Raw genomic sequence first — 24,910 nt, forward strand, 5'->3', positions numbered from 1 at the left:
TTTAGCTCTCCATTTTAGTTTGTTTACCCAGCTTAAGGTCTTTAACCTTAACCAAGGTAAATTCTGTACTTTGTAATCTTTCAGTATAAAGATGGTCAAAACTGCTTTTGTGATTTTCAGTAGTATCTTACTCAAGCCCATCTCAGTGTTAGTGATTAACAGTTGATCATTGATGCTTGCATTTTCAGAGGAATTGGAATACACACACCATCACAGACTGCAAAACAGCAGGTGGCCAGCTATTCAGATCAGATTCTAACTACGTCATTTGTTTATTCTATACTGTGTTGTTCCATAGGGTATCTAAATGTATCACTTACACACTTGTTTTGGTCCTATCTAAACTTTCCTGGTAGGTTTTGGTCTTACCTACCTCTCCAACTGAACCGAGGACTTGTTCTGAAAGGTGAGTAAAAAGGGAAACAGTTTGTTTTCTGTGTTTGTAATGACCAGATTATCAGTTCTGTTTGTTTTGATGTAAAGAACTTCATATACAGTTAGACCTTTTGTAAATAAATTAGAAAAAGCCATCTTTAGTAAATAAAAGATTTGTATCAACTTTTTCCTTTAAACACGTGTCATAGGCAGCAGTTCTGTGTTGAGTTGCTAGAAGCCCACATCCTATTTCCTGAGTATAATACTTGTTTTATTTGCTAAAATGTTAGACCAAAAAAAAAAAGCAAAAGTATGTCAACATTTCCTTCATGCATTTGTTTCTCGCTTTAAATTTTTTCTTTAGATGAGACATTAGTTTACAAAGAGATAAAAATTAATCCTTTTGTACCATCTTTTTAGACATTTCTGCTAAAAGTATAGGAGGGTTGTTTTATTAAATATTAAAAGATACAATTTCATATTGTTTGTTTTACAATTCACATATATCTTCCAGGGAAAGCTGGGTAATTCTATAAAGACAAATCCAATATGTTAAAGAAAAGCAAAGTCATTGACTAATATTAAGTCCCATTGTATGTTGAGCCAAAGAGTTAAAGAATTAGCATTTTGGTATACTTAAGTGTTAAGGGGAAAGTAAGGAGCAGGGGTATTTAATTCCCGTGTCATTGGTAAAACATCTTTTTAAAAATAGATCCCATTGGTATTTAATCTCCTAAACCTAGCCATATCGCCTTACTTTAACTTACTGGTAGAGTTTGGATTTGAAAACTTTCTGAATTTGTGGAATATTAAGACTTCTTTTAGCATTAGGTATTTGTCCTGGTATATATAACAAATTGGAGATTCTTCTTAAGTGCAGAATATAATTTTTTGCCTTTACATTAAAAAAAAAGTGTAGTACAGTTTTTCTTTTAAGATTTATTTATTTATTTGAAAGAGTTACACAGAGAGAGAAAGAGAGGTCTTCTATCCGCTGGTTCACTCCCTAATTGGCTGCAACTGCCGGAGCTGTCCTGATCCGAAGCCAGGAGCCAGGAGCCAGGAGCTTCTTCCTGGTCTCCCACGTCGGTGCGGGAACCCAAGGCCTTGGACCATCTTGTACTGCTTTCCCAGGCCACAGCAGAGAGCTGGATCAGAAGTGGAGCCGGATCTTGAACCGGCGCCCATATGGCATGCCGGTGCTTCAGGCCAGGGCATTAACCCACTGTGCCACAGCGCAGGCTCCTGTACTACAGTATCTTAACTGTGGAACAGAAAACACATTGACATGTGAACAATGATCCGTGCTTGTACAGGCTTTTTCACCAGCTAGATTTATGACCCTAAGGCACTTAATTTTGTGTGCTTGGTTTCTGCATGTGTTTAACAGTATTAATAAATAGCTAACAGGCTTGTTGTGAGGAGCATAATTGTAAACAGCCAAGTGTGAAAAATGTAAAATAACACTGGTAATTGTGACAATTCCTTAAATGACCATATAGCCCTCTTAAGTTTTTCTTAAAGCCACTTGGAATGTTTTCTAAAATAAGTTTTATACTTTCTTGAATTGGATAACTTAAGAGTTACTACTTTTGTGTGCTTTGCCAGCTATTGTTGGGTATAGCAATACCTCTTTGTAATCCTCACCTAACTTTCTGTATAACACCCAAACTAGAACTTGGGGGAGTGAAGGAGACATGGGATCTCACAAAACAAGAGTGATTGCTGTTATCAGTAACACTTTGGAGATAACATCCCTCAATATTTAAAAAAAAAAAAAAAGTTTTCCTGTATTCCAAATACGAAGTAATCAAAAGTTCACACAAAGAGATTCTTCCTAAAATTTAACAAAATATTTGGACTGAGTTCAAATAGCAAGATGGGTGCTTCTAGAAAGAAAAAGTCTATATAAAACATCAGAAACCCCCTCAATTGCACCACTGAATGATCACTACATATTACAGAATAGTAGTGTAAATAGTTTATTTGCTCATATGCCATGAAAAGACCAGAAAAGTAACATGAATTGCTTTTATAAAACATTTCTAATGTTGCTAAAGTAGCAGGCCCATTAATAGACTAACAGTAAAGAACATGCCAACATCATTGTCTATTTGAAGAATAATAGGCAATTATTTTAACATAGATGTCACCACTGAGCTTTGGAAAACAGCTGCTTTGTAATAAAGTTCCAACTATTTGTCTTGTGTCTCTCACAGCCAAATTGCTATTTTCATCAGAAAGCATGTTAAATGAAAGACAAAATCTTGGCATGTTCTTTTTAAAGTACACACTTATGTACCAGCAGGTGGCAGCTCAAAAGTAATCTGTGAATAGGTACACTAAAGTGAAATTTAACAGATCTCTAAACTGTCCTTGTAGTTAAATATATATTAAAAAAAAAAACTATAAGTTAAAATAATATTCAGATTGTATAGCGTAGGTAGGCTGATGAATCTTTAAACAATATTTACATTATTACCCAGAGGCTTAGAGTGGGAATTAAGGAGAAGTGTAAAAACCATAAAAAACTGCACCAGTTTTATAGCAAAATATCTGTACATTTAAAAAGAGGTCATATAACTACACGTTATCCAAGGAAAAGGGACCTTCACCAAGGGGTTCACATAAGCACAACATAAAATAAGAAATTCAGTGGTTAAATACTATACAATAAACTTTACAATTAATATATTGATGGTAATGTATCAAGAAGGTAAGCCAGAAGCAGAATGTATATTATGGAAAGTATAAATTTAGCTTAGTCCAGTTTTTGACTTTGGAATGGGTCAAGTGCCCTGCCAGAGAGGAAAGAAAATTAACAGTGGCTTAATTAGCCATTTAGCTCCATTACAAATACCACTTAACCTTAATCTCAATATTTTTCAGCAACTTAAATGTACTTCCCCATAAATAATCTGGGAATCACAGAAAAATTTAGCTTCAGTGCATGATGTCAAATGAATCATCTCCAATTTACCAAAAAAAAAAAAAAAAAAAAGGACTCCTCCCCCCCAAAAAAACAAAAACTGCGATTGTCAGAGGAGAACAAAGCCAGGTTCCTAACACTACCCTGCTAGCAAGTGTAATTTTGAGTGTTTATTGACAGAGCTAGTGAACTCCCTGGCTAGCAAGGCACCAGTTTCTACTCAGGATTGACCTATAATGTTCCTCAGAAATCTTAATACTGAGATGTTAAATTTAGTGCCAGTTAATAAATACATCTGCATTAAAAAAAGCTGCCTCAAGCTGAAGAACACAGTACTGCAGATAAGTGCTGGACAGCAGTTTATGCCATCACATCCTTGCATTCATCCCAGTGACCGTGTCTGCCGGGGTGTCATACCCTAGAACAGAACTAGAATGTGAAAGCAGAGACTTAAGTTCTTCTGTGCCACTGCAATTGCATCTTGTTTGCACTTTGCCTGGGCTTAGTTATGGATACAAGTAGTTCATGTGACTTTTCTTCCATGCTTTGAGTCCTTATAAATACAAAACTTATGGATATGGCTGAAACAAAATTAACTCCTTAAAAGACATCTCAGTAAAGGAAGCCCACAACAGATGCATCCATGTTATTTACAACTTAACAGGAAACCAGGGAGGATGACCATGGCACAATCACACACAATGATTTTAATAGGAAATTTACATTTTGGTTAAAAAACTGAATAACATTGGTGTAAAAAAGATACCTAATCAAATCAAATCCTATTGCTTTGATTAATCTGAGCAGGTACTTCCATTTTTAGGCACTTGTTAAGGGTTGAAAGGAAAGCCCATCATTTTAAAATTTCTATGTGTTTGCTAAATCTGAGCCCTTAAAATATTTGTGTTGAAGGCTGCAGTTAAATAATAGCACATAAAGTTCACATGGGCAGTTTCATTCACGCACACCCTCTTCATGTAGGCAGGTCGCTGGGGTCACATTGTTATTTCTGCACCATTAACAGAACGCAAGTTCTGATCATCAAAGCGCCGCCTGACACTTCTCCTCACCGCGTCGGCTCGTCTGTATGGTTGGTTTCTAAGATCTGTAAAGAAGAGAGTGCCAATGAAAGAATAGCAACCTTTAATACCATGTGTCTAAGCAAGACAAAGGCCAGCTGGCAGCCAATCAAAGCAGCTTGTGTGGAAGAGTCAACTAATGGGCCCTTCAAACTCATTGAGCAATGAACCAAAGCATTTGCCTTTTATATTTACAACCAAACAAAAAAGGATGCAGTACTGGTTAGGATTTTGGGACTTGGAGAGGAAAAAAATACAAAAGAGATTATTTTTGTCACTGACCAGGGAGACTAGTTGAAGTCTTTTAAGGTTTCTTGAAATGAAGCAGCTGTGGCTTAGTTTTTTCTGGAAGCCTAATTGTCATATCATCATTAATTGCAATTAATTGTAAACTGCAAAACTAAATATGTCAGATTGTCCTGACGTAGTTTGCAGATACTGGTTCTGTTATTTTTATTGCATTAGCCTACCTACACAGTTATTTTATCATTTTGCAAATTAGACATAATATCCAGTTAATGAAATCTACACTGAAATAATATTCTAATCCCTGAGTATACTTTCCTGCTACCCAATACTTTGTTTCATCTGCAAGGAGACATGGGCCATTCTGCATTTTCCAGTTCGTGTAGCCAGTGCACAGATGCCTGACAAGGGGAGGGAAGGACATTGGAATGCCCACATCTCAACAGAGCACCTAGGTGTGGCTCCTCCTTGCCTAATTCTAGCTTTCTGTTAATGTGCACCCTGGGAGGCAGCAGGTACCTGAGTCCCTGCTACCCACATGGAGACCCAGATTAAGTTCCCAGCTCCTGAACCAGTAATTAGGGAACTGCATCCTCCCTCACAAAGAAAAAATAGTCTTGTAAAAGAAAATAATCACCACATTCTGATTTAAGAAGATTCTGCTCTATTGGATGAACAAAGGAATTTTATTTAAGCACTCCGAATATGTGGGATATTCTTGAATAAAGTAAGGCAGATGGCTTAGCCAGCAAGTAGCCTCCTTTTGATGGAGTTAAGACATAACGAAAAAATAATAATAAAGTAGGCTTTGTGCTTTTCCCCCCTTGTTTTGTAAAATGCAAGGGACCTTCAAAAAGAAAATGCACATTAAAAACTATGCACAAATTTCAAAATCTTTTGCACCAAAATAAACTTCTATTAATTCGATCTTCCATAATTTTTTAAAGTACCTTCAAATATATTTCCCTTTCCTTAACTTAGTATTGTTGACTTCTGCTACCTTCAGGAAGGGAAATACAAACAACAGAATTAATACAGATTGCATCTGTTTTATAATCCCTTCATGTACTCGATAAATTGAAAATGGAGCTAATGAGCCACCGCACTGCCCCATATAGTTTCCTGAAATTTACATGGTAAATAAAACGAAGACCAGGGTATCCGGCTTCTCTTGAAAAATTGGAAAATGTGGCCATACTGGGCCCAAATCCATACACTGACTATTCTGGAGCTGAAACCTAGCCCTTCAGGTATAGCAGAGCCTCCATGAGGCCTACCCTTCTAGCTCCTGACTCACTCACTAATTTGTGACCCTGCCCACCATCCAAAGTCAAGCAAACAATCATTTAGCATGCTCTGATCTCTGAGCCCTCGCATCCTAACCCAAACTGTTAAGGCCAGACGACCACCTTTGGCCAAAAAGCCACAATCACTGAGACCCTGAAGCAATTAGTTCTAAAGATCCCACTCAAATGCTGTAGATCATGTTTCCAGGCCAGGATCTCTTTTCAACCTCCAGATCATATGGGGTTGGTTAACTGAACAACATGAAGGCTGAGAAAGGACAGCCTGGCATCTGGACCAACTACTGTCTGATCAACAAATACCTTGCCCAAGCCAGCAGACTTAGGAACATGAAGTAGGCCAAGAAAGAGTTGAGAGACAAGCCCAGCCTCACATCAGCGGAATAATGAGTACAAAGACTTTTCCCTGATCATACTGTCACCAATATTACCCTTAGCCATAGATTGAAACCATTGATCTGCAAACAGAGAGAGGAGGAAGCTAAGTAAAAAGTGATGCTTGCCAGCTCTGTGTATCCTCCACCACCGGTGTGCTAGAAGAAATCCTTACCCTCGAGTGAACATTTGGAAATTTAGTGATATTATTCTTCTTTAAGGCTAAACAGAAAAAAAAACAAAAACACAAAATGATGGTTAAGTAAAAATGGGATGAAAATGGAAAGCAACTCAACTTAGTGCTTAACATTCCCGGGCATGTTAGCCAACAGAGGAGGAGACTGGAAGGCCATTGCTATCAGAAGTTAGATAAAACAAGGGAAGGATGAGTGTGTCTTCCTACCCAGCTCTGACCACCCAGTTCCAAGCTGCTTTGAAGATTGGCTCCAGAAAGACAGTCCAGCTTAAGTAAAACTGACAGCAAACATAGACCAAGCAGTGTCTAGCCTGTTAATAAGCACTGGTGGGTAAGTACACTGCAGAGCAGGCAGAGACACACTATGCCCTCTGATGTCACGAGACAGAAGAACATACATGACAAGAGCAAGTCATAGTCAACACAAAACAAACACCCAATTCCATGTCAACCTCAGCATGACCGTCAATCCACAGCTATTTCCAATGACAGACTGGGCTTCCCTCGTGCCTTTTCTAATCAGCAAGGCACTAGAGAGAAGTTTCATCACAATCTGAGCCCAGGAAGTTACTTATTGAGAAAATTTGGTTATCTTTGTTGACTTCTAAGAATAGTGGCATTCCAATGATAGGTATTTGTTGCTTGTATTTCTGGTGCCACTATCCTGATCCAAGAAGCAGGTCCAGAGATAATCTCACAGAAGAAATACGCTGGGTTTGACATGGAACAAAGTCACCGTGAAGAGGTATGGATGAGGTAAGATGGTGTGAGCGCCTGCATCTTTGTTGACTCTTCCTGCATCATAGCTTTGTTCCAACATGGAATTGCTCATAACTACACTTGGGCATGACACTCAGAGCGAACACATATGACCAGCTCAGCGTGGGGTGCTGTGGGGCCATGGATTGCCAATATCAGCATACAGACTTCTAAACAATGCCAGGGTTAAGTTTACATTGTGAATTCCATTCCATTACATTATGGACTGCACATGACAGCTAAGAAAGGCCCAATTTATAGCTATGCATAATTCAAAGTTCTTTCTGAGAATCATTTTGCAGTTTCAGAACACTCTGAGGTAACTGGGTATTTTTGTTTTTAAAGGGGGGAGGGGCTACTGTAATATCCATAAACCTAGTAGAGCACAGCAAAAGTGCTCAGCAAATGTTAGCCATGATAGTTACTGTTAGTAATGACACTATCCCTTTGTATTCAAACATTTAAGTCCAAAAATCTTACAATCTCCTTGGTCCCAATCCTGATTTTCAAGGAAGTTCTCTGTTTACCATTTTTCTGCAAATTTCTTCAAGCAATTCTATTAATTCAACTGTCAGCCATGCCCAGACTGTCACAGCAATGTGGATTGCATGTAAGTACTGAAAGTGGCAGTGAGTGAGCAGTAATAATTGAAATGCAAAACCATGCAGCATGAGGACAACACAAAATACAACATGATGGAGATGGTAATTCCATGCTACACATTGATTGGCCCTGACAGACACACAGAGAGGGACATAAGTTGTCAAAATAAATAAATAAATAAATAAACAAAAAACCTGTAGCAACCTTTTAAGAGCATCAGGTGAGAAAGAGTAATAGTTTAGTAATGGTATTCCTCAGTGAGAACAGGTTCGCAGAAAAACCGAGAGCCACGCTTGGCGGTGCGAGCAGTAAAGGGCACAGTCTTCAGCACTGCATTGAGAATGACAGCCAAACAACACAGACAAAGAGAGGAGAAAGCCAAGATCCATCACATTAGTTCATGGTTAGTGCTTTGTTAATCATACCTGGGGACGGAGGTGGGGAGAGGGTGGGCAGGAAACGGGGAACATGAGGTACACTCCAGTTAGTTCATGGAAGTCTTTAAGAGTTTTTCAACCTGGGGCTTAGGAGCAGAGCAGAAAATGGAATGCATTCCAAGGAGAATAAAAACTGCTCGAGAGGGAGATACGCATCACCTCCTCTGGTAGATCAATCGCTTAGGTCAGGGACATAGAAAATGGACGTTGCATTCCTTACATAAAGCCAGGTGTCTTTGGGATGGAGACACATCCGGGTTAAACAGAACACCAAGTCCTTCGTTACAACATTGCATGCTTCCCTACCTACAAGTTCATCTTACTGTGGTGCTGAGACTAACCAGTGCTTACCTAGAGAGGAGATCTGTTCCTGGTCTCGTTCAGAGTAGGCTTTCTCTCTCAGTGTGGAGGAGGCAAGGACACATGCTCAACAATGGGGGCTTTAATTTGAAGGCCTCTGCAGGCCACTCAGAGTAGGCACACCTACGCCGAATGCACGTGCGCTGTGCGTAGAGAATGGCATCTCCATCGGCCACTGCCCTTTCAGACCTTATACTACTTCAATCTGAACCATTATTGACTCTTTAAAAAAAAATCCATAACTATCTTATCTGGCTTATCTGTGTCTAATTTCTCTATTTAATTCCCCTGGGTCTGAGTTGGTGAAAAAAATGTGTGGGTTTCACAGTTTGAGATCCCAATTTTCAGTGTTGGCTAAGCTATAATAAGAAATGAAAAAACATGACCAGGAATTAGGTTTTCTAAGAAATTAGGACAACTGGGAAAATGTGAATACTGACTAGATATCTGATATTAAGAACTTGTCAGTTTGGGTGGTAAGTAGAAAGGCCAATGCGGGGGCTGACGCTGTGGCACAGCAGGTAAAGCCACCACCTGCAGTGCCAGCATCCCATATGAGCGCCAGTTCAAGTCCTGGCTGCTCTACTTCCGATCCAGCTCTCTGCTGTGGCCTGGGAAAGCAGTACAAGATGGCCCAAGTCCTTGGGCCCCTGTGCCCGCGTGGGAGACCCAGAAGAAGCTCTGGGCTACTGGCTTTGGATCGGTGCAGCTCCTGCTGTTACAGCCAATTGAGGAGTGAACCAGCAGATGGAAGACCTCTCTCTCTGCCTCTCCTTCTCTCTCTGTGTAACTCTTTCAAATAAATCTTGAAAAAAAAAAGGGGGGGGGGGGAGGGTACTGTGGGTATGTTTTTATTTTTCTAGGGCCCCTATTTTTGGAAGACATTAAAGCAAAATATTTCCAAGTAGAATATGTATTGGATGTGCTTCAAAATAATCCCAAGGTACATGGGATTCTCTTCACTATGCTTTTGTCTATTTTTGAATTTTCCTATAATAAAAAGCTTATAAGTGTCTTAGACGCTGATACACAGCATTCATGTGCAACAGACATGAAAAAGTCACTTTGTGCCACTGCTACCAGACAATAGCCCAAATTATCATGGTGATCTGTAAGACAAAGTACAGCAACCCAGAAGAATTGGTTCAAACAGGAAACATGAGGCTAGAAGAACCACCCTGGGTTACACATGGTTCCTAGCTGGCAAAACAGCTAGTCACTAGCCCTGGGCTAGAAGCCCACTGGATCATCCATAGTAAAGTACCAGGCCCTGACTTCCTTTTGAGTTCAGGGACTCTGAATTAGAATAAGGAGGCTTCTAACTGGCATGCTGGGGAGAGCCTGCATGAATGGTAGTTAATACGAAGCTGAGTGGTCTTAGCTACATTTATGTATCAGGCAGGTGGGTAGGGGTGGCCATGAGGAACATGGAGATGATAAAATTGAAAATAATGGAAAACCATTAGGAGAAGCAGCACTGCTGAAACCTATAGGGTTCCAATGATACTGAGATATAGATCTTTCAGAGAGTGTGTTGGGCCAATACCGATGCTGCTATAATGTACTTCAACCCCTAGCATGGAGTCTCTGGGTATAATTCTAGATCTGAACGAAGTTGCCAACCCCTGGGCAAAAGACACTGCAAAATCTGCCTAGAGCCCAGTCCGCGTGAGGCTAGTGGGATCTCCACGTGCCACGGTATGGAGACATACTTTACCTGTGATAATGTCTTCAATGGCACCATCTTTTCCCTCATAAACATGTCTGTTATCTTTCACTTGCCGCCGCCTTAACTCTGCGATCAGTTCTTGCTGCTGCCTCTTTGACTTATGAGAAGGAGACTGAGAGGAAAGAAGGGCACACGTGAGTGGCATCGGCACCCCCTGGAGATCTGAGCAGACACCAAATGTGCCTGCTTACTTTGTTACACAATTAGCAGCTCAACCCAAATCACAGAGTGTGATCCCAATGCGCTGTGCAAATGCAGGAAGACCCAGGAAGCCGCTGGGGAGCACACAAGCTTTCGCTGGAGGACACACACACACTCCACCCAGTATCAAGGAGAAGGCTGGATCCTATGGCAGCTGGGACTAAGCACAGACTTCTCCTTTACTCAAAGGCTCCCAACGAAGAAAACGATCCCGTGAGGTCATCCTCTACGACACGTACGCTCACTGCCATTCCTCCTGGCAGAGCCCTCCAGGCCAGCACGAATGCGCAGCCACACGAAACCCTCCATGGACACTAAGCTCTCCTTTCATATCCAACTAAGATTTCTATTCCTGTTCTCTATAAACTTGGAAATGCAACACAAACACGCACTTAGCCTTATTCCAGTGACTGCCTGAACACAATAATGCAGGAGCGACTTCCCACTTGCCACGTTTCCAAGTCCTAGAGGGCAAAGGGCAGGATCCCGGGCAGGTCGGCTCGCTGCCGGGTCTACTCCTGCCTCCCAGGAGCTCCAGAGCACCTCCTCCCGGGCGCCCCTCGCAGGGACTGGGCCCTCTTACCTTTGGGTCCTGTTGCTCCATGAGAGCTTCCTGCTGCAGGAGCTTTTCCATGAGGGCTTGTTCCTGCTTCTTCCTCAGCTCATTTTCCTCTTCCGCTTGCTAGGTAATACGCAAGAACCAAGAAGGTCACATCCATGGAAAAGACGGCAGTCAAGATTTCTCTAAGTCACCACTTGCAAATCCTTAGTGAGTCAGGAATTACAAGGAAATGGAAGATGGAGGAGATGCACCCCATCTGCCCATATTTAACTCTGAGTCCAAGTTCAATGTCTGTCTATCGGTCCCATCTTTCCCAAAGCTGGTCACTGAGGACCACCCCCCGCCACTCACTCACAAGTCCGTTCCTACCGATCCTGTCCCTCTGCTCCCACTGCACTCTGTCAGTCCCACTTATCTGAGGGGGCACCTTTCCTTCCGGCATCCATGCTCAGTGATTTTCACGTGAGTTTGTTTTGCTTCCAGAATCCGTCCACCTGCCTACAGCTTCCCAGAAAGCAGGATGGAAGATCCCTCTGCATTTTGCCCACTGTTGGGGAAAAACCTCCATTACCTTGGCCTCTTGACCCATTTAGGGGCCTCATCAGAGAGATACTTTTGGACTCTCTCTCCCACAGCTCACTCCTTCCCAAGGGAGGCGGGGTGGCTTGTGTGATGAATCTGGGAGAAGGAACTGATCAGGTTCAGCTCAAGCCTCTGGGTCTCTCTCTTCTCTCTCTTCTGAAGCCAGCCTCCCTCAGATACTTCTAATTGTCGAGCTACACACTAAGGGATAGGTCATCTATCTAAATCAGGCCTGAAGTACAAGTTCGCAGACCCAGTCCTCCAGCCCAGCTTCTGTCAGCGACAACGTCTGATCTCTGTTGCTCTTGTCTTCAGTTCCATCTTGGATCACACTTGGGAAAGAAAAAGGGGACTAACATCCTAAAGCCCCTGCCTCGGCCCTTAGAGTCCCCAGGTCAGTGCCACAAGAAGACTGTCTGTAACGTGGCAGCTTGGCAAGTGCCTCCCTGAGCCAGCTCAGAAGACCGCCAGGGGAAGAGATGAAGTGGAAGGAACACATTTAGTGCACTGTCTGCTCTACTCAGACCCTTGCTGAAGCCGGGGACTGTGCGGCAGTTTTATAACGGCATACATTTTAGGTTTTGACCTTAGACTGCACCTCAGGCCGCCTCTGCAGCTCACTGGCACTGCCAGCCGGGGACTGTGGGATATCAGTGAGCAGCAGGTGCTGGCCAAGGACCTTCCCATTGCTCCCAGCCCACCCAGTGCCTTGCACTTGGCAGATAGCGCTGCGTGTCTACCCCACTGCCAGTGCCTCCTGAGATCCCTGCTGAGAGAAGGCAGCTCAATATTTTATCTTTTGCAGTTTCAGTTAAAGGCTCAAGGATGACTCTCCGAAGCCATCAGTCACAGTGGTGTTATTCCCAATGGGATTTTCCCCAGAAGTACAGAAAATCCTGCCACATCCTTCATCCCCTCTCCAACAAACACTTGTCCTTCCACCGCTGACACCAACAGAGACGGCAAAGTTTCCCATGTGAGATGATAAAATCTTCTAAAGTCTTCCTTGTCATTCTTTCTCAAAGAACAAGCTGTTTGGACACAGACGTCTTCAAGTCAAACACGTTTTCATGACCGTGGTCCTCGATTATATCCAAGAGGGCCTCCCATGGAAAGGGCTGTTACTGCTCCAGACAAAGCAACAGGGAGCAGCAGCCGTCCTCCGCAGCACCAGTCTTCAGTCCACTCTGCAGAAGCGCCAGCTAAAAGGCCAGGGCTTGCCCTGCAGGCTCTCCCTGATGGCAGCTGCACACCTGCGCCCTGGGTGGCAGCTCACTTACACAACTCCATGGGAAGACTGCATTTTCTAAATCCCTTACCTTGTCTGCATGGGTCACCATACAAGAATGGGGTGCCAAGGGGCTGGAGCACCTCACCTACTCCCAGGGGGCAGCCAGGAGACTTTGTTTTCTGGCTGTGGTCCGGGACTAGCCCAGTGGACAAAGACCAGGAATGGCCTGAGGGCCCAAGGAGCTCTCTGGCTCCACCTCACAGACCTGCTGCCCAGGGAATCGGGAGGCCCCGGCAGGGCGGCGGGGGCTCAGGGACGGCTTCACAGCACACCCTCCTCCTGCTTACCTTATAAGCTTTCACAAAGCGAACGAAGACGGGAAAGAAGACAGAAGGCGGCGTTGTCTTGGGGTTTTCGCCAAAGTATTTCACCACATCGTCAAAGGCATCCTGTGAGGAAGCACATTTCTCGTGAACTGCAGTGGCTCCAGCGTTTGACCCTGCTGCTCGGGGCTCCCACAGCACCGCGTGCCTGCTGCTTTCTTCCCTCCCCTGGCATCACCCCTGTAGGTCTCACCACAGGCAACCAGGCAGTGGAACAGCAGGGCACGGGGATTCTTCTGTGGGACACCCTAAGCCTTCTACACACCCCTCCTCTCCACACACACACACATACACACACACACACCAAATTCAGAGCCACTGTCTTCAAGAGCTTCCTAAGGACACTGAAGAATCCCTTAAAACCAGCAAGGTTAGAAGAAATCTCAGGTCACTCTGACTGCAAATCCTAATTCCTACTTTCAGTGGTCCCATGACATCCCCATACAGGGCACTTAAAAAGCTCAAGTCTCCATTTGACTCTTCTGTGATACAGGATAGCCCCAAACAGAGCCCCCTCCTGAGTTCCCCCATCACTCTGCCTCCCCTTCTATAACGGTGCGCAGTTCATTGTTTCACATGTTTGCCTACATGAAGGGACTTCAGAGATATCAGGGAAAATAGAGATCAGAAACAAAAACTAACAACTTTGCAACATAAACTCCATCAAGTCTGAGACACTTTGGTCATGATGCTACTCATTCAGTGGATTTTTAAAGCACTGAAGATGCTGGTAATTTAATCATTCTAATACAATGATTTTTACATTACTAACTGAAGAAAGATGGGTGCCTTAAAGATTTTTTTTAAAGATTTACTTATTCATTTGAAAGGCAGAGTTACAGAGAAAGACACTAGTGAGATCTATCTGCTGGTTCACTCCCTAAATGGCCTCAACAGCCAGAGCAGGGCCAATCCAAAGCCAGGAGCGTCTTCCTGGTCTCTCACATGGGTGCAGGGGCTCAAGCACTTGGGCCATCCTTCGCTGCTTTCCCAAGCCATTAGCAGGCAGCTGGATTGGAAGTGGAGCAGCTGGGACTCGAACAGACTCCCATATGTGTTGCCAGCACTTGCAGGCAGTGGCTTTACCTGCTATGCCAACGTGCTGCCAGCCCCAAGATTTCTTTTTAAGGTGAGGAACCAAAAGGAAGTCAGAATGAGGGGCAGGCATTGTGGCGAAGCGGATTAAGCTACTGTGCTTGTGATGCCCACATCCCACATTAGGCCTGAATCTGCCCCTGCTTCTGCTTTAACTTCCTGCTAGCACACCTAGGGGGCAGCAGATGATGGCTCAAACTAAGTCCCTGCCACTTGGGCGGGAAACCTGGAAGAGCTCCTGGTTCCTGGCTTCCATGTGGCCCAGTCCTGGCTGATGCAGGCATGTGGGGAGTGAACCAGAAGATGGAAGATTGATCCATCTCTCTCCCTCACTCTCTTTGCCTTTCAAATAAATAAAAAAAAATTTAAAAAAAGAAGTCAGAATGCTCCAAACCAGTACTATAAGGTGGATGCCTAATGATTTCCCATTAAAATGCTACAAAACCGGCCTTGTTTCACAAAAAGCATGAGTAGGAATACTGTCTCGGGGAACACTCTCTGATGAGGGTGTCCTGAACATTTTTGCTGTGAAAGCTTTGGCTAACTTTTTCAAGCACTCGCCTAACAAGCTGGTATTACTGTTCTTTGGGCCTCCAGAAAATCAACAAGCAAAAATGCCTTGAGCATTCCCCCAAATTGTTGTTGTGACCTTTGCCCTTGAGTGGTCTGCATTTGTTTTGGCTCAATCATGTCTACCTCTGGATAGCCACTGCTTGGATCATGCTCTGTCCTCAGGATCATCCTAGTAAAGCCACGATTCATCTCCTTCCCAAGTCTCCAAAGAAATGCTTCAGGATCTTGATTCCATTTGTTTTAAACTGCCATTGAAATCTCTGCTCGTGTCTGCAGCTGGTGTAGGCACAACAGTTTTTGTACCCCCCCAAGCAGAAAGTTTGCTCTACTTTATTTTTTCAGTCAGCATTGTGTAAACTAAACCAAGTAAGGTATCTGCGCTGTTGACTACTGTTTTAGGTGTTAATCGCTGATCCTTTTCAACTAGGGTACGAACAAAATTAATTTTCTCCTTACAAATTGATGGTCTGTTACTGCAGGTTTCATTTTCAGCATTATCTTGTTCCTGGTTCAAAGAAGTTAACCAATTGTAAACTGCTGGTTTCTTTGGGGGCACTGTTCCCATAAACTTTTCATAAAGTATCAACGATTTTATCATTCTTCCACCCAAGCTTCACCATCAATTAGACATTTGTTCTTGCTTCAATTTTAGCAGGATTCATGCTGCTCTGATAGAAGCTGTTTGCAAACAGATGTCTTATCCTTACAAACGCCTCAAACTAGATCCTGTTCAGTTGTGTTACAGTAAGTCAGGAGGAGTTTGTTTTGGAGCAGAAAAATTTTGAAATTCATGCATAGTTGTTTTTCAATCACGCGTTTTCCATGAACCCTTTGAAGATCCCTCACGTATCAGCAACCTCTGGGGCAGTATAAGATTTTCGAGGTCAAGATTTACAGAAACCTGGTACACCAGGAAGACTGCTTTAATGAACAGACACCTGACACCTGCTGGTTGAACTTAATGCAGGACCCATACTGGAGGGAGTCTAAGAGTGGAAAGAGAGGGCAAGGAGGTCTGCAGAAGCGGATAAAGATCCCCAACTAGAAAAGCATGATGAGCAAACGAGGCACTTCCAAGGAAAACACTGGAGAAAGACACCCACCTAGCGATCTTCACCTACGTAAGAAATGCAACATTTCCTCCACCGCCCAGGGCCTTTGCCCCGGGTGGCTTGTAAGGACGCGGTATCTTTCCTGTGACAGTACTGACCTGGGCAATCTTGGCGTCGTCCTGCAGCTTCTTCAGCTTCCCCTCATTGTTGAGGATGAACTCCTTCAGCAGTGTGTTGTGGTCGTGCATGGTGTACTCCCTCTTGGTCAAGTCCATGCCCCTCTGGAGCTCCTTGACATCCAGTAAAACATTCTCAAGGGAGACTGAGAGAGAACCAATGTCCCAGTGAGTCTCAAGGATGGCCACAACAGCATAGCAAGGCTGGCTTGTAAGCCAAGTTCTCTGTTGACTCTTGGGCTTGTTTCAAGAAATTTAGACCTGGTGTCTAGTTTTTGGTGCAGAGATCCTATCACTATGAATAATTTACTAAGTGTTCACTTTGAAGCACTACATTAAATTCTTTATAAGCACCAAATCATTTATACCATTAGTTTATTTTGCCAATAAAGAAAAGTAGCACAAAGAGGTTCCACATCCTGCCCTGGGTCAGGCAGTTAACAGAAGGTAGAAAAAGAGTTCAGGCTATGGTACAGACTCCAAATCCATTTCTCCTACGGGAACCAGTCTAGCTGGTGACCTGCAGGTTCCGAGCTCCCCATCCGTGACACGCCTGTCAGCGTTCACCCTGCGGCTCTCCAGCAGGGAGCAGCATTTTGCCTGTTGCACTTTCACTATGTTGACCACAGGCCCCCAAAGCAACCTTAGATTCTTTTTGTGAAACTAAGCAACCCTTCCTTGCTTCAGAACGGTTAGGCATGAACTTTCCCACCTGCAGTGTGGCCACCTGCCAGGGCAGGCCCCTTCCAGGAACCTCCTGAGCTTGCTTCCCATGAGAAGTCTGGTGGAACAAGGTCAGAGTCCCCCTACACACCCACCCCTCCCCCTGCCACCTTGTTGACTGATTCAACTCTACGCATGAATGAATTATAAAACAACGTAGGAGGTTTTCCCCTCACCAGACTTATACTATCTTATTCATCTCTGATTCTCCAATCCTTATGAGAGTGTCAGTTCTACAGAAGGTACTCAGAAGTATTCTCTGGGTAAATGAAGGACTGAAGACAGGAGAGAAGGTGCAAAGAACGTGTGATGGCCCATCCAGGCACAGGGGAGCCAGCAGAGAATGAACAGTTCAATCGAGAGCACCCTAGTCTCCCCCATTTTCCCGTCGATTTCTTTTTTTCAAATAATACTTTTTGGGAATCTCACTTTGGGGAAAAATGTGCTAATTATAATTAGTAAAGCAGAAATTTTCTGAACTTTTTTCTTTTTTTATTTTGACAGGCAGAGTTAGAGAGAGAGAGACAGAGAGAAAGGTCTTCCTTCCGTTGGTTCACCCTCCAAATGGCTGCTACAGCTGGTGTGCTGCATCGATCCGAAGCCAGGAGCCAGGTGCTTCTCCTGGTCTCCCATGCGGGTGCAGGGCCCAAGCACTTGGGCCATCCTCCACTACCTTCCCAGGCCACAGCAGAGAGCTGGACTGGAAGAGGAGCAACCGGGACAGAATCCGGCGCCCCAACCGGCACTAGAACCTGGGTGCCAGCACCACAGGTGGAGGATTAGCCCAGTGAGCCGCGGCGCCAGCCTTAACTTGTTTGTTTTTTGGTTTTTTGCTTTTTTTTTTTTTTTTTTTGGACAGGCAGAGTGGACAGTGAGAGAGAGAGACAGAGAGAAAGGTCTTCCTTTGCCGTTGGTTCACCCTCCAATGGCCGCCGCGGCCGGCGCGCTGCGGCCGGCGCACCGCGCTGATCCGGTGGCAGGAGCCAGGTACTTATCCTGGTCTCCCATGGGGTGCAGGACCCAAGCACCTGGGCCATCCTCCACTGCACTCCCTGGCCACAGCAGAGGGCTGGCCTGGAAGAGGGGCAACCGGGACAGAATCCGGCGCCCCGACCGGGACTAGAACCCGGTGTTCTGGCGCCACTAGGCGGAGGATTAGCCTAGTGAGCCGCGGCGCCGGCCAACTTCTTTCTTAACTAGAACTACAGTACTTAAGAACTAACTGAAATAAAAGGATATCTGAAAGATGGAAAACCACCCCATTCAGAACAGAAATTCTAACTGCCTCACCAACACTGAATAGGTCTATCCCAGCCTACAAAATCATAGCCACTTCCTCTCAGTCTCTACCAGGCCAACAGCCTATCTATCCCAGCAACAATCTATCACCCCATTCATTTTTTTCACCATCCAGTTTGCCAAGGGCTGAGGGAATTGTAAAGACAAGTAACATTTGGTGCCGGTGGGTTAAGCTGCTGTCTGCAATGCTGGCATCACATATGGGCGTCAGCTTGAGTTCTAGCTGCTCCATTTCTGATCCAACTCCTTGCTAATGGCCTGGAAAAAACAGCAGAGGAGGGGCCAGTAGGCTAAGCCTCTACCTGTGGCGCCAGCATCCCATATGGGTGCTGATTCCTGTCCTGGCTGCTCCTCTCTCGATCTAGCTCCCACCTGAAGACCTGGGAAAGCAGTAGAAGGTGGCTCCAGTGCTTGGGCCCCCGCACCTGTGTGGGAGACCTGGAAGAAGCTCCTGGCTCCTGGCTTTGGACAGGCTCAGCTCTGGCCGTTGCGGTCATCTGTGGAATGAGCCAGTGGATGTAAGATCTTTGTATCTCTCCCTCTCTCTGACTGTAACTCCACTTCTCAAGTAAATAAACTCCGAAAAATAAAAATAAAAAAAGCAGCAGGGGAAGCCCCAAGTGTTTGGGTCCCTGCTACCCACATGAGAGACCTGAATGAAGCTTCTGGCCCCTGGCTTCGGCCTGGCTCAGCCATGGCTATTCACTCTGGGGAGTGAACCAGTGGATGGAGGATCTCTCTATTTATCTTTCTCTGTAACCTTTCAAATACATAAATAAATAAACTTTAAAAAAAAAAACATAAAACTTGATTATACCCTTAAGAAGTACAGCGGTTGCAATAGACATGCATGTTGTGATGGGTAAATTAGGTACTAGAGGGGAGCCTAGAGTGCCTTTAGCCTGGCTGAGGTCAGAGAAGGCCTCACCTCAAAGATTTGCTAAGTCCGGAGTAAACCTCAGGAATCTGAATTGTTAACACATACTGGCAGCTAGGGATCAAGGTCACAATCTGAAAATCGCAGCCCGTACATAACTCAAAGAACAACCTGCATGTCCTTCATTTTTCTAATATTCTGCTGAAAGCACACGAGTAAATCAGACGACAGACTACTCGACAGGAAATACAACTGGGGTTCTAGTCTTGTTTCCAACACTTTCCACTCATGTGACCTCACCTGACAGTTAACCTCTAAAAATTCCAATCTCCTCACCTACAACAGAGGAATCCTGTGACCTATATATCCCAGGTATCTTAGAGTCACTGATGATTTAAATCAGAAAATGCCGAACTGTTTAGCTAAGTAGCAAACAAGAAGTAGTGACAATCTGGTGATCAGGCAAAGGCGAAGTGTACAGAAACGCCACATCTCAGTCAGTGTAATGGCACACAAATTAAGAATATTTCCTTGGGGGTGATTCTCACATTCTCATTTTCCCATTTCAGCCAGCAGCAATAGAGCGCACAGGGCAATGAACGCACGAGGGAAGGCGTATGGGTCTCCAAGGCCTGGATCTTCAGAGAGATGGCTTCACGCTCACATTCATGGTACCTCTCAGCAGGGAACGCCACCACGGCCACGTTCTAGCTCAGCTTGACTTCTCAGCCTTGCCTTTTAAGTGGGTTTTGAAGAGTGTCTGCCTTAGCAGGGGCTGGCTAAAACAATGACTTGGCCAATGACTAGAGTCGGCAACTACCCAAGAGGAGCACAAACAGCTAACATCAAGTACCTGCGGCAGCTTTTTCTACGTAATGCAGCTCATTGTAAAACAGGGACACTTGGTGATATTTCTCTTTTACAACATTCGAGATATAGTGCAACAGCGTTTGCTTCCGGTCTGTGGACTTGGTGTCTAAGAGCTGAAAAAGGAAGGGAGCACAGTTAGGTGCAAACACATGAATGAGAGGGGAGCTACCCACCAGGCGATGATTGCCCACTGGAGTAAACAAATGAGCCAGATCCCCCAGCAGCTTGACAAAGATATTCCCAGAGGAGACTCAAGACTCGGAGTGTTCTTCAGCAAACCGGGAGGGCTTCCTGGCCACGGGAGATGCTCAACTGTAGTGATGAATCTACGCTGCAAGTGGGTCGCACTTCCATGTAGATGAACTCCCTGCCTCTGCTACTCCACCTCCCCAGCTTTAAGAGCAGCAGACTCCAGCTGCAGTGCCCCTCAAAGTGAAGGAACCGAGTGGAAGTGAAAGGTGGAGCCAGCAGGTGAGCGCAGGTGTCCCCGACGCAGGGCTTCTGCACTGCAGTCTGCACTTCTGGCTCCACTCCTCTCCTGCTCTCCAGCTTCTAATACAGTTGGCCTTCTGAATCCAAGAATTCTGCATCTGTGTGGTTCAATCAACCACAGGCTGAACCGAGTTTTTTTTTTAGATTATATCTGTAGTGAATGAGTACATTTTTCCTGTTGTTATTCCCTCCGTAACAGAGGATAGCAAACATTAACAAAGCATTTATGTTGTATGAGGTACTGCAAGTAATCTAGAGAGGCAGGTGTTGTGGTACAACAGCTTAAGCCAACGCTTCTGCTTCTAGCTTCCTGCTCATGCACCTAAAAGGCAGCAGATGAGGAGTCCCTGCCTCCTGCTTCCGCCTGGTCTAGTGCTGACTGTTGCAGCCATCTGGGCAGTGAACCAGTGGATGGATGATCTGTCCTTCGTTCTCTTTCACTTTTTCAAATAAATAAAGACAGTGGTGCAGCCGGGACTTGACCGGCGCTCATATGTGATGCTGGAATTGTAGGTGATGTGCCACAATGTCAGCCTAATAAATGAAAATCTTAAAAAAAAATGAAGGTTATAAGAGGATACATGTTGATCATATGCTAATAGTACACCATTCTACATAACAGACCTCAGCATCTTTAGCTTGGCAAGGCAGGACTGTACCCAATTCCCAGAGGGGACTGAAGGACAACTGTGTGCTTAACTTACTGTGCTGGAAGCCAGAAGTGTGACTGACTGGACCCTCCCTACCCGATCACCACGTCTCCCCGCCTGCAGATGCATCCAGGGCCCAACCTTCCACATGCGAACCACACCAGAGAGGGCTCAACGGAGAAGTTTCTCTACTCCTATTCATATCATGCAGGCGATTCTGAAGGTCAGAGCACCTTTTACTAGGCAGTCGAAAGATAATTTTTAAAAAAGGATGGAAAAGTACAAAAAAGTAAATAAGTCTTTTTTTAAAAAGTAGTTGGAAAAAATTCCCTAATTCCATCTGACCTCTGTTACAATTTTAACCCATTTACATTCATTCCCTTTCTCGACCTGTGTTACTAATCTGAAGTTAAACTTCACCTGCAATTTATAATGATTTCTTTTCTACACATGAGATTACCTATTTTTAAAAAAGATTTATTTATTTATTTGAAAGAGTTACACAGAGAGAAGAGAGGCAGAGAGAGAGAGAGGTCTTCCATCCACTGGTTCACTCCCCTATTGGCCGCAACAGCCGAAGCTGTGCCAGGATCCGGAGCCAGGAGCTTCCTCCAGGTCTCCCACATGGGTACAGGGGTCCAAGGACTTGGGCCATCTTCTACTGCTTTCCCAGGCCATAGCAGAGAGCTGGATCGGAAGTGGAGCAGCTGAGACTAGAACTGGCGCCCATATGGGATGCCGGTGCTTCAGGCCAGGGCGTTAACCCGCTGCGCAACAGCACCGGCCCCAAATTACCTATTTCTTTAAAAACTCTTTTCAAGTATTTTAACAGCTGCAGTTCACTGTATTAACCACTCTTATGGCATATTTAATCATTTCCCACAAGCCTGGACCTTCAGAGTGTTACCAGTTGTGTGCAAGTGTAAGTAAAACATGACATTCCTAATTCATACTCCTGAGGAAAGATTCCTAGAAAGGGAAATACCATGGCGGTAAGTGCTCAAGTGACAGCCCCAGGGTCCCCCAACTAGCACAGAATCTCCACCACATCTACGCCCTCTTTGAAAAGCAGACCCACACCCTTGACTCCAGCCGTGAATCTTGGCCAGCTGTTTGTCCCAGGATCAAATAGTTCTTACAGTTCTCTCAGCCCACTCACCAAATCCAAACTCTGAAGCTTAAATCCATAAACTGCTCCTCGTTTACTGCTATTCATGTAGTTTCCAAGCGCCAAGATGATCTGCGAGAGAGAAAAAGAAAAAAAGATGTCCTCAGTACAACAGCCCAGGCCCTAGAGCGCAGCTGACACATGGGCTCTTCACGCACGCATACAAGGAAAAGCGTCACTTGCCTCCAGAATCTTCTTGAGCTTTTGGGATGACTTGATAGAGACCGACGCTGCTATGACTGCGTGCAGTTGCTAGATGCCAAGAAAAGGTCGGACGTGTGGGAGAGAAAGACACATTAAATACGGCAAACGAACTGCAAGCTAAAAATGAACACGGGAGAAAGCAGTTCTGCATTTAGATCTTGAAATTCTGTTTTTCTTAAGGCTGACAAACTTGGTTGTCCTGCTGGGTCTTCAGCGACCATATGGTTATGAGTACACTTGGCAATAACAAGGAACACAGTAAATTGCTTATTGTAACAGCTGCAACCAATCTATAATCAACAAGACTCAAGAGCCGGGAGTCAGCAGGCTCTTTCCACAGAACTCAATTCCCAGCCCTCTATTTCTAATTAGATCATACAACTTCTATTTGTAAACCAAAGGAGCTGTTCAAGAGTGAATAACAAACAAACAAGGAAACAAATTCTCAAAATAGGTTTTAAACAGATGTACTACTATAATCAGTAATAACAAAAGGTAACCTAGAAAGAGAACTGAGAAAGACCTGAAGTCTATGATATCTTAAGTCTCCACCAGCTTAATGCCAGGACACCAGAGATGAGCGTCTATTATCCTAAATGACCACAGTCTAGTGTAACAAGCGTCCAAGGAAGAAAACGCCCATGGTGAATTTGATGCTTCCAATGAAAGCTCCCAAGGCTGCTCCAAAGACAAGGAATCATGTTTAGAAATGAAGACATTTTCAGTATTTTCCATCCTGCCAAGGGACTAATATCTCCAGGAGGGGACCAAGTGGTTTTCCTTGTGCTTTTTAAAGAAATGTCCTTTGGCCGGCGCCGCGGCTCACTAGGCTAATCCTCCGCCTAGCGGCGCCGGCACACCGGGTTCTAGTCCCGGTCGGGGCTCCGGATTCTGTCCCGGTTGCCCCTCTTCCAGGCCAGCCCTCTGCTGTGGCCAGGGAGTGCAGTGGAGGATGGCCCAGGTGCTTGGGCCCTGCACCCCATGGGAGACCAGGAAAAGCACCTGGCTCCTGGCTCCTGCTATTGGATCAGCGCGCTGCGCCAGCTGCAGCGCGCCGGCCGCGGCGGCCATTGGAGGGTGAACCAACGGCAAAAAGGAAGACTTTTCTCTCTCTCTCTCTCTCACTGTCCACTCTGCCTGTCAAAAAAAAAAAATAAAAAAAATAAATAAAAAATAAAGAAATGTCCTTTGAAATTCAGAGGAATCTGCAGACATAGATCTGCATCCTCCTGGGAGAACAGTAATATGGAATATGATAATACACCATTTTTAAATTTACTTCATGTATACAATGTAAAAAGGAGGGTTGAAATAAAAAATGCAAACTAGAAAATGCTGAATCTTTAAACCCTATTGTACTTACTGCAATTCTGGGTGATAATAATAAAAAAAATTCTCTATGCCATTGGATCCCTCCCCTGTCAGAGTTGGTCTACTCACGGGAGTCAGCATCTGGATGCTCTCAGCGAAGTTCCCAATGAAGGCCATGATGGTCATCTTCTGCATGAGCCTCTCAATTTTACTGAACTGCATCATGAACCGGTCTTCATCCGACAGGTTCTCCAGCGGCTTCCGTTCCCGCTCGTAGAGCCGCAGCACTTTCACCTCGTTCTCGGTCGGCAAGAACCTCATCAAGCATTCTACAAAGTCTACAGGCAATGTCTTCAAGTCAAATCTGAAAACAGGTGTGCACAGATTCAGCGTTAGAGAGGAAACCTCCTGCCCCCCTCTTCACACTTCCCATCTGGTCCAGCTCATCACTGTCAGGCTGACAAGTGTAAGACTTCTGCAGCTACAAGTCCAAAGCCCAGTCTTGTTGCTGGTTCCCAACTGCACATCAGGTACCTTTCTTGATTCTTCCTGAAAGCCTAGACCTTATCTTAGCTTTCTACCCCCAGTTTTAGGTCACTGGCACTGCTCCAAGCCTCTAGAAATCAACAGGAAATGACAGCAGGAAGAGGCTAAATGAAAGCTGAAACATCTGATGGTTAAATTGTCCAAGGACACTATTTGTAGGCTTTGTAAAATACTGCTAATTAAGAACATTAACACTGTACACACCACCACAGAGTATCCAGTGCACCCTACAGATATCTCAATTAAACTAATAGTCTGCAATAATTTTCTTTGAAAAAAAAAAAAAAAAAACCTCCAGTGCCTACACTAAATGCCTAAGAGCACACATTCCATGAAGAAATATCAAGTTTTGCAGAGTTGTGCCCAATTTGAACAAATTAAGTGTTTGCTACTACCTCTATTTCATTTTCTGCATGATCTTTGTTCAGCAAATAATACAATTATATTTAACCATCATGATAAACAAGGTATATCAAGATTAAAAACTAGGCTGCATATCAGGTTCCAACATTAGAAATCAGAA

At 44.5% G+C, this 24,910-nt stretch overlaps 1 protein-coding gene across 10 annotated transcripts in view; it reads right to left on the bottom strand.

Moving 5' to 3' along the window:
* Positions 1-2,341: 2,341 nt before the first annotated feature.
* FMNL2 (formin like 2) overlaps positions 2,342-24,910 on the bottom strand; it is a 333,150-nt gene continuing 310,581 nt past the window's right edge. For 4 of the 10 annotated variants that reach the window (XM_051849554.2, XM_051849553.2, XM_051849548.2 and 1 more), the window contains 9 exons: positions 23,971-24,205; positions 22,510-22,578; positions 22,318-22,398; positions 20,000-20,129; positions 16,230-16,393; positions 13,316-13,417; positions 11,177-11,275; positions 10,381-10,504; positions 2,342-4,409 (listed from right to left, as the gene is read on the bottom strand). In XM_051849554.2, the coding sequence (XP_051705514.1) occupies positions 4,300-4,409; positions 10,381-10,504; positions 11,177-11,275; positions 13,316-13,417; positions 16,230-16,393; positions 20,000-20,129; positions 22,318-22,398; positions 22,510-22,578; positions 23,971-24,205 (1,114 nt within the window). In that variant the 3' untranslated portion in view covers positions 2,342-4,299. Of the gene's footprint in view, positions 4,410-6,436; positions 6,531-8,070; positions 8,197-10,380; positions 10,505-11,176; positions 11,276-13,315; positions 13,418-16,229; positions 16,394-19,999; positions 20,130-22,317; positions 22,399-22,509; positions 22,579-23,970; positions 24,206-24,910 lie in introns of those variants that run through there. The other 6 variants (XM_051849552.2, XM_051849549.2, XM_051849550.2 and 3 more) reach the window with 3 other exon arrangements.

This window comes from Oryctolagus cuniculus, chromosome 3 (genome assembly GCF_964237555.1).
Source record: "Oryctolagus cuniculus chromosome 3, mOryCun1.1, whole genome shotgun sequence".
Taxonomy (NCBI): domain Eukaryota; kingdom Metazoa; phylum Chordata; class Mammalia; order Lagomorpha; family Leporidae; genus Oryctolagus; species Oryctolagus cuniculus.